The following is a 14,703-nucleotide window of genomic DNA, read 5'->3' as shown; positions in this document are numbered from 1 at the left end:
AATATTTTCCAAATTATAATTTTATGACATAAAATGTTACTAGTAAATTGGGCAAAGGCTACAGGGATTCATAATAAACTGTAAAGTGAACTCATTCCAACTGTGCATTGAAAATATAAGGCAGTATGTAAGAATTCCTATTACCTCTAAACTGATTAAGAAAGTTCTCTGGATGTTTAGAGCGCATTGATTCATTTTATATCAAGTATTCACTGGAATTTACTGTGTAAAGTTATTTTTGCTGATTATCTATAACTTGGGAATAATACAAATAATATAAAAAACAGTAATTTCTACTTTATACTGCCTTCTACCTCTTATTGTTATTACTATGCTGTTGTTATATTCAGCCATTTAAACAACCTCTGGCATGCCGCTTCAAATCAAAAGACAATTCCTCTGCAACAGCCTTGTTAATGGCCGGCATGGTCACAATGCATGACATCTGAATTTAATTGGTGGTTTTATATTTATATCAAACAAATAATACAGTAATTGGTTTGCTTGTTTTGAAAAATGTGACCTGCAAGCCTACCCCGAAAGAGCAAGGTTACGACTGCAAAAATAAACAATGGTCCATTGGCTCAGTTACCAATGTATCCGGCAGCTGGACTATTGAAGTCATTTATATAAGGTGTGTGCAAGTGCTATGGATGCTAAAGGGCTTACATTGGCCTCTGGTCCCAGTGCTTTCCTGTGCATGGAAACCTGTGCTTAAAACCTTAGGAATGGGGTAAGTATAGGGCTCCTGTCTTCCTAGGACATTTTTCTAGCTCATAATGAACCATATTAGGTGATAAATACCTCAATTACATACAGTACAAGTACAAATGTAAGTAGAGTATGATCCACAGTGCTCAGCGCCGTTGTATCATATATAACATTAATGTGACTGTTCATGCTATAATAGGGAATTCAGTAGTACAGCAATGGAGAAAATATAGACTTTAAATTAGATATCGTAGTGTAGTTTTATTTCTTTGCACAGATCCATAGGTTGCAGGTACTGCAAAATACATTCATTGTAAATCAATGGACATACTGGCATTGAAGCAGCGGTGGGGGTGCTGGGCGGTTTTCTCTACTTGACTAGAACTATTCACTTGCTGATAAAAGCTATGTCTGCAAACAGAAACTTGGTGCTTCACTGCGTCTTCACCTTTCTGACCATTAGGAAGAGTTTGGGCTTAGTAAATGGATCCTTGGCTATCTGGGACAGGCTTTTTCTTGGGCAAACAGAAAGCATGCTGCTTAGGGATTATATATAGGCACTGGGACAGGCTTATTCTCTCCCTATATATATATAGATATAGGCACTATGCATTTTTGACAAAAAAGTGTTTAGGAGCAGATTTATCAAAATGTGAGATTGCAGCTCACCACAGAAAAACCCACTTTCTATTCATTCCTGTGGGATTTTTAGAAGAGTTAGAGTTCAAGATTTGATATATGCTTCTAAATATCTTATAGTAATGAATAGAAATTACATTTTGATAAATCTACCCTCAGTGTGGGGGAAAAAAGAAAAAAACTGATATATACACACACAATGGGGCACATTTACTTATCCACGAATGCTCCGAGCGTTCGTTCGATCAGTCCAATTGTATTTTCCACGACTTTTTCGTACCTTGCGTAACTTTTCGACGCTTGCGCGACTTTTTCATATTTTACGCGTGAAAAAATCGGTTTTGCCACTGTTTACAATCATTCGGTACGAAAATTTTGTGACTTTCCGATCGCCATTACGATATTATCATGACCAATACAATTTTTTCGTAAGCATTTTCGTGATATTTGCGATCTTCAGAAATTTTCGTTTCCAATGCGAATTTTTCCCATTCGGGATTCGAACTTGTGTTTTGATAAATCTGCCCCTATGTGTGTTTAGAGCTTAATACATAAACACGTATCCATGTTCTATTCATTCCTATGGGATTTTAGAAGCGTATTTATCAATGTTTGAAAGTTAGAGTTCACTATTTGATAAATGTTTCAAAAGATCTCATAGGAATGAATAGAAAGTGGGTGAATTTTTCTGTGGTGAGCTCTAAACTCAGATTTAGATACATCTGCCCCTTTCTGTTTTCCACCAGTTTGTTGGTCTGTTGAGCATAATCTGGGCACTTTAATATTAATGTGTTTCTTTCCAGCTTGTTTTGAAACATGGCAGTCAGGGATTGGGGCTAAACTATATGTCCAATAATCAGTATAGATTTACAGCCCTGGCTTTACTGCGCAATACAGTAGACATTAATAGGGTGCTTTATCTATTAAGAATTCAGTAGAAAAATATAGCCATATGGAGAGATGATTGACATAATCCCTGTCTCAGAAAATATTTTGCTAAAGATCATATTGACTCACGAAAGCAGCAGATTGCATTTTTTGAAATGACACTTCTGTATATTTCTGATGTAGGGGGGATGGATGGGAGATGATTTACAGTCCTGCTCTTTATCTTTGTCTTTCCATGTGCAAAAGGTCAGGCTCTGGCAGCCCCTGCGCCACTAAAGACTGCACTGTCATTAGTTATGATTCTCCATAATGCTACGCCGACACTCTGAAAGCATTCAGCACTGTCAGTCTCTTACCGGCCCGAGGCAGAGATGTCACATTAATTAAAATGTAGCACCAGCTATCAGACCGGAACCCTCCACTGAAATCCTTTATCTGGGGGAATCCGATCCCATCATGGACACTAAGATTTATGGGGTTGCCCCAGATGCAATAGAAACAGTTAAGCAAATATGGCATGGGGGGTTTGGAGATGATTCTGGTACAAAGTAGGATAAGAACAAGCCAGCTGTAATGCCCATTTGCCATTTTAACCTTTAATACATGGGAAATCTGTGGATTATTGTATGTGCTTGTATATGTGTCCCTTTTGCATGAAGATGTCATAGTTTTATTATACTATAGGAATTATGCAGCATTTCCCAATATATAGAGGCATAAAGACCGTGTATACTGCTAAACAGAGCGGCTAGTAGTCTGCCAATCCACATTGGGCTACTAATTAACCAATCCGAGTCCTTATTGGCCTCCTACTAGGAAAGTTGTTGTGCTTGTGTTGCTTCCCAGATTTTTTTTTCATTGAAATGTTGCTCACAGGTAAAAAAGGTTGGGGATCCCTGATATAAATCTTTCTAATCTTTCTAGTTTATTTTTTATAAATCACATACAATGGCTTGCTTCAGTTATATCATTCAGTTTCTCTCCTGTAGAATAATGTCCATGGTAGAAACAATACAGTCATTTCAAGCAAAGTGGAAAGCGGCACTTTCACAGTACATAGGGTCCTTTTATTATATTGTTGAACAACCCAAAATATCACCTGATATTACACCTGGGCCTTAATTGGTTTTAATGAAACTAGTTATTATTGTTATTATATTATTATTATTATATTATTTATTTATATTATTTCCTAACAAAGAGAGGAGGAAGGGTTTCAAAATAATCAGACGATTTATTGGTATCCACCATGGAAGATTCCGAAAATATGTTATAGTTTGCTGGTAATTATACAAAACCTAATAAGATTTATAGCAAATTTGTAAATAACGACATGGAGACTGAAGTTGGAACAGTAATAGTAACAGCTGATCATTTTAGAGCAATGTTACACCCAAACATTTTGGTTGCTGTGATCTAATTAGGGACAAAGACTGATTGACAGCTTCCAGTTCTTTTGAAAATAATAACCACAAAGTCTTAAGGCCGGCATTATGGTTCTAGAGCTATGATATCTAGAACAGAGGGTTTTATTTAAGGCTTTTGAGTTTGTTTTCCACGTCCTGCCCCTAAAAAATCATTTCATGGAATCAATCATCTTTATGAATATACAAGACAGGAAATAAGAGTTATGTCACCATTATTGGCCCTCAGGCTAGGAGACCTTGTCCACTACTTTGAGCCCTCTGGGGGTGTTATAATCTAGTCTAGGGGTGCCAGTGTGTTATCAGCTTTCTTACGTCTTATTTATTAAGGCTGTAAACATCTGCCAGCATTTTCTAGCACTTTAAGCATTTTCTCGTTGTACTACACTGTCAGATTAGTCCTGCAGTATTAATGGAGTATCCTATACTTGTGCCTTATTTTGGCTACTTTGATTTAAAAAGCAGCCCCCAGTATATAATCATTTACATGATGGGGGACAAAGGCCTATTGCAGAAGGCTTGCAGAGACATGTAGGTGGGTAACATTTAAAGGGCCAATGGTTCTCTTTATTTTTTAAGAATCATTTTGGAAAACATTAGAATAAATCAGAGTTTCACAGCGAGTCCAACCAAGTGTGTTTAGTGCAGCGCCCTGCAGGTCTTTACTAGCAAATACTCAGATTCATTTAGATTGATCGTATCATTGGAACTAGTGATGAGCGAAATTATTCGGCAGGCATGGATTCCCTGCGTTTCGCCATTGGCAAATTTATTTCAGTGTCATTTTCGATGTTTTGGAAATTTTCGGCGAAGCGAAACAGGACAGATTCGCTCATCACTTATTAGAACACCTTAAGGTGGCCATACACATTAAGATTTATCCCTAATGACCAATTTTAGTGTGATCCCACAAATCTATTCAATTATAGTAAGGTTAGTGGGCATTAAATGATCGTACATCTAGCGATTTCTCATCAGTCAAAAAATAGATCAGTCAGGTTTGAAAATTTTCATTAACATTTTTGTTTACAATGAAATGTATCCATTGTCCAATTGCTTGCAGGGCCAAGCAGGTAGTTTAGCTAGCTTTAACTAGACAATATCGCTCGATATAGTTATTTTCTTTGATGGGCAAATCATACTTTTAAACTATCGTTTCAGGATAAGCTCGGTCCTATGATAACAATAACATCTTTTGCAAACGTTAACGTATACAGTCAGCTGTAGTCTGATACAGGTCTCAGCACCTAATGGCAATTTAGTAGAAATGGGGCAAACTACAAGCTGCTAATACCCTTTCTAGACCAGGGAACACTCATTACTAGATTCCTACATAAAGAGCACAATGTGCGATAATAGTAATGGCCTGTTAAGTGAGTACTTTCTAGGCTCATATCCTGTTTGGGCTTATTTTATATTGTTTTAATATTAAAAATAAAGTTAAATATGGAAGATAATTATGTTTTCTATGTGCTCTTTTGCCTGTGCCGTCTGCTTTGCCAATGACATTTCTCGCCTAATAGCAGTCTGTGTGCTTCAACTGAACTGTGTGATGTGTAATACTAGGCTATCTGTATAGATAATAGGGGGAAGAATAGCAACACTTTCATTCCTGCACTCACACTATAATGGCTTATTGGCTAAAGGGTGTCTGGAGACCTAGCAACACTTCATTTGTGTTATTAACACTTTCCCCCACAGTGTATAGTCTTTTTGTCTAACACGGAATGTCTTGGAATAAATTTCAAACCATGATTATTTCAAACCACATTGCCGCTAAAGACATCACTCTAGACCAGTGCTGTCCAACTGGCGGCCCGCGGGCCGCATGCGGCCCGCGACCCCCCTCTGTGTGGCCCCCCACCTGTCTGGCTGCTTTGATGGCTTACCTTTGTGTAAGCTTTAAATGGTATCAGAACTGTAATTAACTGCCCCCCCCCTGCATGGTTCTCACCTCAGATTCAGGCTGTAATCAGGCTGTATTGTTTAAATATGTAATCCCCTGTACTGTTCACACCTTTTAATCTCTGCATTGTTCTACCCCCTGCAGTGTTCACACCTCAGGCTCAGGCTGTAATCACACCCATTGTTCACTTCTTCACACCTCAGGAGCAGTAGAAACCCACAAATAATCCCTGCATACTACAAAAAGAACATATACTGAGGTGGTACTGCAATTAAAAAGTTTTTTAATATATAGTTATTGTGCAGACTGTAGGAGCAGTGCCAGCATTGTGTCACTGTAGGCTGCCTGTGTGTGAGCATAGGGCAAGCAGAGTATGGCACACACAGGCAGGGTAGGGAAGGCAGAGTATGGCACACACAGGCAGAGTAGGGCAGGCAGAGTATAGCACACACAGGAAGAGTAGGGCAGGCAGAGTATGGCACACACAGGCAGAGTAGGGCAGGCAGAGTATGGCACACACAGGCAGGGTAGGGAAGGCAGAGTATGGCACACACAGGCAGAGTAGGGCAGGCAGAGTATGGCACACACAGGCCAAGTTTGGCACAAACCAGCCAAGAATGGCACACACAGTGAAAGTATGGCACACGCAGGCAGGGTAGGGAAGGCAGAGTATGGCACACACAAAGGCAGGGTAGGGCAGGCAGAGTATGGCACACAGGCAGGGTAGGGCAGGCAGAGTATGGCAGGTTTTTGCTGTACTACAACCATTAATATGGGTATGGTCATGTGATAACATGGGTGTGGTTTCAAGTGGGTGCGGTTTCAAAAAGGGGAGTGGTCAAAACTGGCTTCCATTATCGGCCCTCCACCACGTAGGTCGGAAAAATTCCGGCCCTCGGTACAACAGAAGTTGGACAGCACTGCTCTAGACTATTTTATCTCAAGGAATCAATGGAGCCAGAGCTTATGGGTAAAAAGCAGTTCCCATTGTTTTGGAGAAACTACAAGAAGAAATCTGTATTTGCCTATTTAAAAATAATGGCTACAGAGAACCAATATTAGGAAGCACTGCAGGTTCCATAGTGTCAGACTTGATAAGACAGAGGAACAACTTAACAATCCAGGATTCGGGCAAGATTCTGCCTTTTTCAGCAGGATTTGGATTCGGACAAATCCATGCTTCTGGCCAAACCGAATCCGAACCCTTAAAATCACGTGACTTTTTGTTTTTGCTAATTTTTCGCCACGTACTGTGCGCATGGTTATCCTTAACCCTTTCATATCCTGGTTTGCATATGCAAGTTAGAATTTGGATTCGGTTCGGTATTCGGATGAGTCTGAAAACAGTGGGTTAGGTGCATCCCTTATAGATCTATATGATTCATATGATGGGGAAAAAGATGAACAAAGTAGAGTTGCGGTGCTTTCCCTGAGGAGCAAAGTATTCAAGTTTAAATTGTTTTTTCCTGGTAAAATTTTGTATTACCATTATTTTTTGTAGTTTCTCATCTATAAAGCCTTTCTTGGTTTTTCACAATTTTATTTACATAATCTAAAAAAAAGGTTACCAAATCTGGCACATTAATGAATGCACTTCTGCCCAAGACATAAAGTAAAATTCAATTAGCTGGCTGAGATGAAAAGTTGTGAAAAGTATTTTACAATGTGGGAAATGTAAAAAATTGCAAGTCCTGCCACTCAGAAATATGTTTTTCACATTATCTTACTCAGGAGCAAAATATTAGCAAAAAATAATAATAATAATAACTACTGAACATTTCAGTTTGTATTGCTTCAATTTGTTTCAATTTCAATTTCTATTGTTTTCGCCAGTGACAATATATAAACATAAAGAATATTTTTGTAACCTTTGCTAAATTGACAAACGATAGGGAACAATGGCTCAATATGGAAACATTTCCTGACAACTAGAATATTTTTCTCCAGTAAAAGAATGCAACAAGAAAACAACTTGTCCCCCAGCCTTTTATAAATCTGCTCCAATCCTTATTGAAAACTCTTCCAAGGGCACTAATACAACAATTGTCACTAAGGGGTATTATTAATACATCATGGGAAGACCATATATATAATTAGGAATATAAATGATCTCAGAAAATGCTTTATATGACTACAGAGTTGCCCAAGTGCTTCTGAACTCTTTGGACATGTCTAGAAAAAGTGATTTCCCTAGCTTTCTTCTGAATCGTATGCTGAGTATTGTACTCGTCCATAATACATCAAGAGATTTGTTTTTTAATCACAGAAATAAGATTACACGTAAACGTTGATTTGGTTAAAATGTCCCTTAAAAGCTCCTGCTGTTACAGTTATCGCCATCTTGAATTACTACAAGAAAATAAAGCCATTTGTAAAGACCTTTATATCTGTCTTTATTGAAGTGACATTTATGATTTGGGATAATATAGAAAGAAGACACTTAAATAAGTACTTTAGATACTACTACTTAGGGCTCTGGTACACGGGGAGATTAGTCACCCGCGGCAAAACTCCCTGCTCGCGGGCGACTAATCTCCCCGTGTACCAGAGCCCTTAGGGTGAAGACACATGGAGCTACTAGTAGCAGCTAGTTGTTGTGGCTACTAACAATGCTGATCATTTACTGATAATTGTCTCTACATGTGTTTTAGCAGAGGCAATTCTCAGCATTGTCTATGGCAGGGTATTTTCTGGAGTTTAGTAGCCGTGAATAAATAGCTGCTACTAGTAGCTTTGTGTGTCTTCACCCTTAAGGGCGAAGGCACACGGAGCTACTTAGTAGCAGCAACTTGTCGCAGCTACTAAATACCCTGCCATAGACAACACTGAGAATTGCCTCTGCTAAAACACACATAGAGACAATTATCAGTAAATGGTCAGCATTGTCTATCTTTGTAGCCACAACTAGTAGCTCTGTGTGTCTTCACCCTAAGGGCCCTGGCACATGGGGAGATTAGTCGCCCGTGACAAATCTCCCTGTTCGCGGGCGACTAATCTCCCCGAAATGCCATCCCCTTTCTCAAGTGTTATGTCATGTTATGTTATGTCTGGTAACATTTCCTAATATAAGTTTCCAGGCACATCTTTCTGGTGGACAAAAGAGCAACTTAACCTCCTTCCATACTTTGAGACAGTCTCTTGGTGGGCCATAAGGCAAGTCCGTGGGATATCACTGCTGATGGCAAGGAAGGTATAACACAATGGCTTATCCTCTGCGCATATTCTGAGACAGTCTCTTGGTGGGATAAAAAGCAAGTCCCTGGGATATCTTTGCTGATGGCAAGACGGATATAGGACAATGGGTTTCTGTCTAAACAAAGAATTATTCCAATAGGCACTGTGACTTACAAGCCAGTTTGAAGTGGTTAGATCATTCAAGAGTCATTTAAGAGTTTCTGACATGATCTACCTAGTGGTAGTCATGAGTGGAGTATTTGGTACCTACTGATTGCAATTTTTGTCCTTATCACATATTCACAACAGCAGTGGGAAGCAGTGACGGATCAGCAGAGGAGGATATCACATTACTAATGTTTCAACCCATTGTGACTGGTCGCTCACACAGTGATTCACAAGCATCTAATCACCTAAAGCCGTACGGACCAGACTAATATGTATACATTTACATTGACTTGCCATTTGATCCAGACAGCTAAGTTGACAGATGAGTTGCTCTGCTTTCTGCAGCGTGCCTATTCACAGAAAGCCATTGTTCCCAATTTGGTCACCTTCTTTCTGTGATTAATTATTAGACACCAGCCTAAATCCTTGCATGACACTCATTTAATCAACCATCACTGCCCTCCAGCTGTTGTAAACTACCCCTTCTAGCTGATTGCTGCTGTAGGATGATGGGAATTTTATTTTGGCAGCAGCTGGAGGGCTTAGACTTTGATAGACATCTCATTGATGATATTTTGTGCTAAATCAACTGCCTCCCACAAACAAAAAAAGGGTTCCTCAACAATTCTACATAATTGCTAATGGCCAAAAGGACATTCTTCTTCTTCGGGAATATCCATTACTCATGATCAATGTTATTGGCAATGGAAGCAATGAATGAAATGTATTGGAGAAATGTCGTTTAAATGATGGATTCATAGCTTTTTAGAGACACAAAAAGCTCGGCTTTAACATGATACAGTAACAAAATGCAGAATTAACAACAGTGGGAAAGGACACAACAATAACACCTTTAGTTTTGGAAAAATATATATTTTTAATTCTTAAAACTAGCACAGCAGCCCTACAAGGCTACAGCATTCTTAGCTTCTTAACTTAATCCCTCAGCCAGTAAAATGAAGTCTACATTTGATTGAAGAATAAACTTTACGTGAGTAAATCACTAGCCCAGAATGACTGCTATCAGCAACAAACATGCACATGTCTACACTGGGCAATTAAACCACTGGGAATAGGCTGGATTTAAAGGGGAAATTCACCTAAAAAGTAACATTCTATATTTTGCAGGCAGCAGCTATCTACCTTTGCTTTTATTGTCCAATTTATCTACCTGGAATTTAAAATACTTTCAGGAATAGGCAACATGCAGCCTTTCTTTGCAACATGCAGCCTTTTGAGAGTTATAGTTCAACACATATATAGGTTGCTAAACTTCATTCTTTGATCCTTGCCCCTCCCATTCTCCTCGATGCTAGCCTCAAATTTGATTAATAGATAGTTTAATTCAAAACAAACTATGTAAAAAACCATACACCCTAAACACTTACTCCAAAGATATCCACATAGCTATAGTTTATGGCTGTCCAACATTTTCCATGTAGTTGGCCAATGATTCTATAAATCTTGGGTTATATTAACATAGTGTGGTGTAAAGCAGTTTGTGGAGCCAACGGCAGTCTGGGAGGGGCAATAAAGTTGTACTTGAGAGCCACGTGTGGCCCCTGATGCCTCCTATTGTGACTCTATAACATACTAAAGGTGCTTTTCCCTTTTAAATCCTGCCTTATCATGCCTTTTGTCTAACAAGGCACAAATCCAGTATACGGATCATGTTTCCCAATCAGTAAATACTTTGCCCGGACCAGTAATTGCCTGACACTAATAACAAGTAATCAAATCTAAATCTATGCACTGACGTCTACTTTCATGCATTCATTAAACTCAACTTACCTTTAAAGTTAGGCCTGATTCTAGCATCATAGCCTGAAGTCCTGCCCATTAATTTATCCAAAAAATCTGAAGGAGACATGGGGGGAGATTTTCCAGACCTGGTATCATGCTCTTTGCAAAAAGCCGTCCTAAACACAGCAGAAACTGGTATCATTTACATTGCACAGAATTAGGCAAGAGCTTGTTGCTTTTCCATGATTGTAATTAATGGAGCTTTGTATTGGATCCAATGGTTTCCTCTTATGTAACTGAGCAACTTGTTTTAGTTTGGTAACTGGGCAAGTATTGGGTTTTGTTTTCAACAGTTATATTAGGGAAACCCGAGAGGGGGGGTAGATTGTCAGACATAGTTAAAGATGGAGAGAGGAATACAAGACAGATAGATATAGATAGATAGATAGATAGATGATAGATAGATAGATAGATGATAGATAGATAGATAGATAGATAGATGGACAAATCGATAGATAGATAGATAGACAGATAGATAGATGATAGATAGATAGAGTTAGATAATAGCTAAGGAATCATAGATAGATGATAGATAGATTGTGAATGTTAAATAGATAGACAGACAGACAGACAGACAGACAGATAGATAGATAGACAGCCAGATAGATAGATAGACAGTTAGTTAGATAGATAGATAGATAGATAGATAGATACAGTTAGAAAATAGATAAGGAATCATAGATAGATGATAGATAGACAGACAGATAGTGACAGTAAGATGATAGATAGTGAATGTTATATAGATAGAGATAGATGGATAGATAGATACATTTAGATAATAGATAAGGAATCATAGATAGATGATGGATAGATAGATAGACAGATAGAAAGAGACAGTTAGATGATAGTGAATTTTATATAAAGATAGATGATAGATAGATAGATAGATAGATAGATAGTGTATGTTGGAATTTGTAATTAATTAACAAATAAGTCATAAATTGGGTGATTCCAAATCCCAAACCATATACTGCATATACTCTTTAACTCCTTTTACTTTTCTGAATAATAATATCCTTTAATAAGCAGATATGTTGGAGGAATTGTAGAACGTATACTAAACATAGGACTCTGCCTTTATATTCACTGTTAACCAGGCGTTTTACTGGTTCTTTTTGATTTGCAGGAGAATGATCTGGGAAACTCATTCCATTCATAACCATAAAATGCCTTACTTTTCTGAAAGTATAGACCTCGTTCATCATTTTACTCAAATCCAATTTACAAATAAACTGTGGGAGCCTGAGGTGGCTGTAGGATTTGTATAGAGAGAGTTCTTTGGCAGAGTCATCCCAAGGCCTCCCGGTGCTGTCCCTCTGGATTTATGTACATGTTATAAGTGGCATAGTAATACAGAGCTGTAATTTAATTGAAGCAGTGAGTGTTAATCAGGGGCACTTTGCTTTGATGTTCTGGCATAAATGATAATATTTGTCATGTAGAACATTCCTTCACTGCTTCATTATTATTAGCTCCAATGTGATAGTTTTGGCGACAACTGCATATAAAACAGGGAAACACACACATCTAAATATCTATATATATTTATATAAAGCAATACTGCTTTCTTGTCTCTACTAAAATAATCAGCTGACTTTTTTGTGTTTGAGCTCCATATGATTGGGTATAGATATACATACATGCATTTCAGCCTTGGGTTAAAGGCTTCTGTCCTCTCTATTTCCCTTTTATAAGTTGGGAGCATTAGTCACTGCTTTTAGCCTGTTGTTCTGCAATTTATTTTTACCACTGCAGGCTTTTGTATTATTTTTATACAGACTTTGACAAGGGAAGGAGGCAGTGAGAAAGGATGTTGAAAGTCCATTGGAGGTTCTCCTGAATATAAAGCAGAAACACTGCTCATTCCTACACAACCATCAGAGCCAGAGCACTTACCAACTTCTGCCAGGGAGGACTCAATCTCAGCAAATGAAATTCAAAAATCCCAATCCCAACTGTAGAAAAAGGCATCTTTTGCACATAAATCATTAAGATAAATATATATCATCAATGTATCCTCCCCTGTTAGCATTCGAAGTACTGTCCAATATCAAAGGCGCATTCATTTTTCTTACCTGAATTTGTTAGTCTCAAATATTAATGCAAGTAAGGCTGTCAAAATTTTGACTAGCTGCCGGTTCATTCCTCCTGTTTTTTTTTCCGGTGATGTTTGGAAAATATTCCAGGAAAGATTCCAGAAACAAAAAGACGACCAACATTAAGATGAGGAAAAAAATGATAGGAAGAAAAATGACATCAGCTCCTATTGTCTAGATCCCAAAAGCAACGATTGCTTTCCTTCCAAGTGGATAGAAGAGAAACCAGCATTGTTAGGGGTTACGGGGGAATGAGAGAATGAGTGTGATATCGGAAGCATTATTAGGTCAAACCAAGGCTCATTATTCACCAAAAGTGAAAAAAAAGATAAAAGATGATCGACTCCCTTCTTGGCTGTTTTTTTTTTCTTTTGGCTGTATAGAAAATGAATCGCTATCTTAAAAACATAGCGAATATCTGGGCAGCCACATCTGCTGTTTCCCCTCTTTCAAAAGGGGCTGCTCTGCTTGTTTGCAATTACATTGCCAACCCTGATGAAAGGAGTCCCTTATTTACAGTGGTATCCATAGGCACGGATAATGAGGAAGAAACAAGAGGGAGCCAATTCCCCCCTCCCAACTTTTAGGCAGTGAAAGATGCACCCCTACTGTTTGGCCCAATGCTAAGTCAAGCCTGAAGACGAGAGCGACTGTGTTAGTATTTAAAGATGCTGTGCCGTTGTGCTCTTGTGCGAGCCTTGTACTGGAAGCAGCTACTTCTCCCGGTGCTGCTGCTGCTGATATTGAGGCTGATGTAGGAGTGGAGGGGGTGTGTGTGTGTGCGAGGAAATGAACAGAAGCTTTTAATACTGCAACTATGGTCTGGCCTGATAGTGTGGGGGGGGGGGGGGGGTGATGAGGCAGCTGGTTACATGGATACAGTCCCTCTACAGAGGCAGCAATGAAAGCTCTCTATCTCTCTCTGTCTCTCTCCCCTGGATCCATTATTCCCCAATATTCCTCAATATTAAAAATGTCTGAATGGGGAAAAAAATCAGTGCCAGTTACAACTAAACAAGCATAGAAATGTTGAATGAGGAACCCAGGACAGGAGAGCTGGCCAATGCTGGAAGATTGGGACCCTGAACTCAAAATATAAAGAATGACTGCTAGGTACAGCAGCCCTGGCTGTCAGTTCTGTCCTCAGTGCCTGTGCCAGGCAGGAGATCACTTCTGCTTGGCAAAGACATTGGGATCGTATACTTGCCCTGGATATCAAATCAAATCTGAATTGAATCTGAAGACATTTGCTCATTATTAGTGTCAACCAATATTGGTCCAGAAAGCCTGTTAACATGTATCTCATGTAACTGCCAGTGGGTGCTGGGAGTTCTAGGTCATTGAACAGTTGGAGGTTGAACATGAAAGCGTCTAGTAACTGTTATTATATATGTTTGTTCATTCAGTAAATAAGTGGAAGAAGTGCACCCATGCAGTTAGCAATAGGAACCAATCAGCATATATTTCTGGTCAGCACACTCTAAGTTAGATAAAATAATAAAAGCAAAAATTTGATTGGTTTCTACGGTTAGGAGCACAATTGTAAATAAACACTGTTTTAGTCAATTAGCTCATATATTGTGTACACTATATAAATACATATATGCAGCTACAGCCAAACTGCAATTTTACATACTCTGATACTCCCACCAATATACAATACATTTTTACATTTTCCTGGATTCTATATCATTTTTTTCTGGTCCCATGAAAACATAAAATTACGGTTTTACTGATTTTACTTTCTCTTGCATTATCCCCTAAAGGAGGGAGCTTCTTCTCTACCCAAACCTAAAGACAGAAATGGAGAATCCTTCTCCTATAATGATTTAATTCTATTCCCTCAGTCAAAAGAGAATTTAGGAATCAAATATGAACTGAAGCACAAGTGCAC

The 14,703-nt window shown here is 38.6% G+C and overlaps 1 protein-coding gene across 5 annotated transcripts in view; it reads right to left on the bottom strand.

Moving 5' to 3' along the window:
• Positions 1 to 13,584, bottom strand: part of glra2 (glycine receptor alpha 2) — a 112,963-nt gene extending 99,379 nt beyond the window's left edge. For 2 of the 5 annotated variants that reach the window (XM_012958102.3, XM_004912245.4), the window contains exons 1-2: positions 12,789 to 13,584; positions 10,702 to 10,829 (exon numbers count right to left, since the gene is read on the bottom strand). In XM_012958102.3, the coding sequence (XP_012813556.1) occupies positions 10,702 to 10,829; positions 12,789 to 12,856 (196 nt within the window). In that variant the 5' untranslated portion in view covers positions 12,857 to 13,584. Of the gene's footprint in view, positions 1 to 10,701; positions 10,830 to 12,788 lie in introns of those variants that run through there. The other 3 variants (XM_002939870.5, XM_002939871.5, XM_031896631.1) reach the window with 3 other exon arrangements.
• Positions 13,585 to 14,703: the final 1,119 nt, after the last annotated feature.

Source organism: Xenopus tropicalis, chromosome 2, assembly GCF_000004195.4.
Source record: "Xenopus tropicalis strain Nigerian chromosome 2, UCB_Xtro_10.0, whole genome shotgun sequence".
In the NCBI taxonomy this organism is placed as follows: domain Eukaryota; kingdom Metazoa; phylum Chordata; class Amphibia; order Anura; family Pipidae; genus Xenopus; species Xenopus tropicalis.
This window is presented reverse-complemented; position numbering and strand designations above follow the sequence as displayed.